A 3837-nucleotide genomic window follows, 5' to 3' on the forward strand; every position below is an offset into this window, starting at 1 on the left:
TCCATCACCTCCATTAAATTAGATATACACAATGTACAGAGCTGTGGTCTCGGCCTTGGAGGTCTTCCCACCTGCAGGCGTCCAGAACCATCTCTGCCACAGCAAAGACCCAGAACAGAACGTCGGTAAAAAGTCACGTGTGTGTGAGTGTGTGTGTGCGTGTGTGTGTGTGTAGGGGTGTGGTAGAGAGGGTGGGTGGGCGGTGCCCCCCCCCCTAGTCGCTCTCCTCCTTGTCCTCCTGGATGGTGGTGGTGGAATGGTTGTACAATCCCTGCGCCATCAGCTGGAGGGCCAGGCCGTTCTTGAAGCCGCTGGCCTTCTTGATCTTGGCCCGCTTGTTCTGGAACCAGATCTTGATCTGGGACTCGTTGAGGCTGAGCTCCTGGGCCAGGCTCTGCCGCCGCTGCTCCGTGATGTACCGGTTGGCCTGGAACTCCGTCTTCAGTCTCTGCAGCTGCTCGGCCGTGAACGCCGTCCGCGGCCGCTTGTCCTCCTTGTCGTTTTTGGTCTTTTTCAATTTCCGTGTCCTTGGGCCTACAGTAGGAACGATAGTAAAAACGACAATATAAATATTCAGGGCGCGGTGGAGGGGCCCCGCGTGCGCGCTGTCTTTCCTGGACGTCGGCACCGAATTGGAAATGACTCAAATAAAACACCGCGAGTTACTCCAGAGTCATTTAAAGGCAATGAAAATATGACATGATTTTGAAATATATACACGTATACAAATCCAAATGTATAGTATAATGTACAGAGCCATGGACTCAATATATAAAACGCGTGAGAAAGGGCCAAAATATAAATACAATATAAAAACAGCAACAATACTTCTACAAATAATAAATACAACAATAATCATCATAAACAGAAACAGTAATAATAATAATAATAATAATAATAATAATTATAATAATAATAATAATAATAATAATAATAATAATAATAATAAGTACATCAATAATAATAATAACAAGGAACAATACCTATGATAATACTACTATTAATAACACCACTAATTATAAATACATTATTTATTATAATATATTTTCACTGCATATATGTATTTAAGTATGTATGTATGTGACGAATAGACCTGTTGAAACTTGAATATTGAGATAACAATAATACTACCACTCATAATAATACACAATAAATAATAATAATAATAATAATAATAATAATAATAATAATTGTAATAATAATACGATGATGATAATAATAATAAATATAATGATGATAGTAATAATAATAATAATAATAATAATAATAATAATAATAATTTAAAAAAATCACAATCATAATCATAATGATAATCATAATAATAATTATAATTATAATAACAATAATAATAATAATAATAAGCTGAAAATACTTAAGCTATGCTTTTTATTTTGAAGAAAATTAAATAAGTTAACAGAATCTTAAACAGGATATACTTTGTTTTATTTATTTTTTCGACTGCCCTACTAATCCCACGAGTACTCTGACAGTACATGATATACAGTAGGTCTATGGGGATATTAGCAGGGTGGGATGTATGCACCTGTATTAACCTTTATGTACCTATATTAACCAAATACACTTCTCATTAAACCGAAAAGCCTGTTTTCAGTCTACGGCAAATAGCAACGTTTAATAGCAAGGCTTTATGAAGGAGAGCGCGTTTAAAACCCTCTTCGGGATTTTAATTTAAACCGAATAGTGAGCTTAATTTAGTATATAATGCTTTATAAAATACAGATAAAATTGATCGATAGACAACCTACGATATGAAAATTTTCTGAAAACCTTTTTAGTAAAGGTAATCGAATTATGTATTTTAATAGAAGTCGAATTATACATTGTCATTGAAATCTAATTATAGTTTTAATTGTATTTTGATTTGTATAATAAACAGATGTTTATTTTCATGAGAGGCCTATGGGTCGTTTTCCAACGACATTTGTGGAACATTAATCTACTATTGTGATTTAGTTTCAGTGGATAAAGGTTAGCAGAAATGAAAACTGTTCGGGTCCAAATTAAAATACCCCAATAAGAAAAATGGATGTCTTTGGATATTTGGAAAAAAAAAACCGAGATATTGTATATTTTTTAATGCACGTTGAGATACAATGCAAAAGCAGACCAACGGAAGAGAAAAGTAATTGGCTGTATTTTTCAATGAATGCGGATTCAATGTGATAAAGCATCTTTACAGACCAGAGCCACGGATAATCATGCAAAAGGGGGCGTTTAATGAATTCAAAATGTCGCCAGGAATGGGGTCTGCTGGGCTGATATCCAGCGTCATTTACTGCTCTTTTCCTCGGGACTCCGCGTTCCGCCTTCGGACACCGGGGCCGTGCAGCGTGCATCGGGACCAACTGACCCGCAGCCGCTCTTTCTCCAGTGAAATGTGAATTAAATTGTCTGTTTTCTGACTCAATCAGGTTTCACAACATGAGAAAAACGGAGACGCACAACGCTGCCAAAACCTCTGCAGGCTGCAGCACAACGCGGTGCATGAGGCCAAGTGTCATTTACACGGTCCGACTGCACTTTATTTCACCAATAACTTACACAAAACAAATAACATAACGACCAAGTGAGAAATACATAATAGCATATGAACACAAAGGATAAATTATGGCTCCGTTATTTACATAAAGATACCTTATTTATGGTTTACTTATTTCGTATTCCTTATTATTATTATTATTATCATTATATTATTATTATTATTATTTTCTATATCTATTTCTTTTTTTCTCTCCTTTTTTTGCTGTACTGTGAGGTGAAAGCGGCTTTGGAAATGCTTGGTGACTATAGTTACCTGTGCCTTTGTGCGGTTATGTTCCTTTCACCTACAAAATCTTGTTCAAAATAATATGTCTCCAATTATAACGTGTGAGAACACTCTTGTAAACAAAAACGTAGGTTATTCCATTTTTTCCCATCTTAAAACCGGCGTGCTCAGTAAAGCAGGTATGTTTTACATATATATATATATTATTATCTATGCATCTTCCTGCATGAGGGCTGCTCTACATTCCCAGGTTGCACTAAACATCCCGCGGGGCAAAAGGCCGACACGGTATTCAACCGTACAAGTGGTTGTGTTGTTAATTATGAACCATCTCAACTACTAACTATATTTGATCAATTTCTTTTCTTTTTTGACAATACATTATATTCCACCATTCATCACACGTTTACCCAAAGCGACTTACAATAAGTACACCTGTCCCAGTATCAAACCAACTGCATGCCACAGCCAAACATTCTCCAAAAACACGCAGCACGAGCAGAGTTACAGTTTTCTTGCGTGTATGCATCCATTTGCTGCGCGAACGTGTGTGTGTTTGTGTGTGTTTGTGTGTGTGTGTGTGTGTGTGTGTGTGTGTGTGTGTGTGTGTGCGCGCGTGTGTGTGTGTGCATATGCTTTCAAAGTTGTATTTGCTCCCCCGTGCACCACATTGTATTTTATGCCGAAGGAAATGCGTCGTCTAAGTTAAGTTTTCATGGCTTGGTTCAAACGCATCTCGTCTCCATCGACCTAACCTTAAAACACCTCGGTGTAGTTTGCATCCACCAACAGTTTAGCAAGGCGACGGTATAAATGCATTCTTAACTCTGAGCGGATTAAAGCTACAACCATCATTATTATTATTATGGCATAATGTAAACACAATTTGAATCAAGTGAAGCCATGGCTTATATTAAACACATCCAGTGGCTTTTTAAAATTAAAACATCTTAGTAATAATAATACAAATAATAACAATAATGATAATAACGATATTAATAGTTGTTGTTGTTTTTATTAATATAATAATAATAATAATAATAATAATA

General features: G+C 36.3%; 1 protein-coding gene across 1 annotated transcript in view; it reads right to left on the reverse strand.

Annotated features, from left to right (window-relative positions):
* Positions 1 to 214: 214 nt before the first annotated feature.
* The window catches only part of en1a (engrailed homeobox 1a), a gene marked incomplete at both ends in the record, with an annotated part of 4578 nt that continues 955 nt past the window's right edge, over positions 215 to 3837 (reverse strand). Inside the window, one exon of the mRNA XM_080019075.1 lies at positions 215 to 534. Within this exon, the coding sequence (XP_079875201.1) occupies positions 215 to 534 (320 nt within the window). The remainder of the gene's footprint in view (positions 535 to 3837) is intronic.

The sequence above is a fragment of the Zeus faber genome (genome assembly GCF_960531495.2).
Source record: "Zeus faber genome assembly, chromosome: 18".
Classification (NCBI taxonomy): Eukaryota; Metazoa; Chordata; class Actinopteri; order Zeiformes; family Zeidae; genus Zeus; species Zeus faber.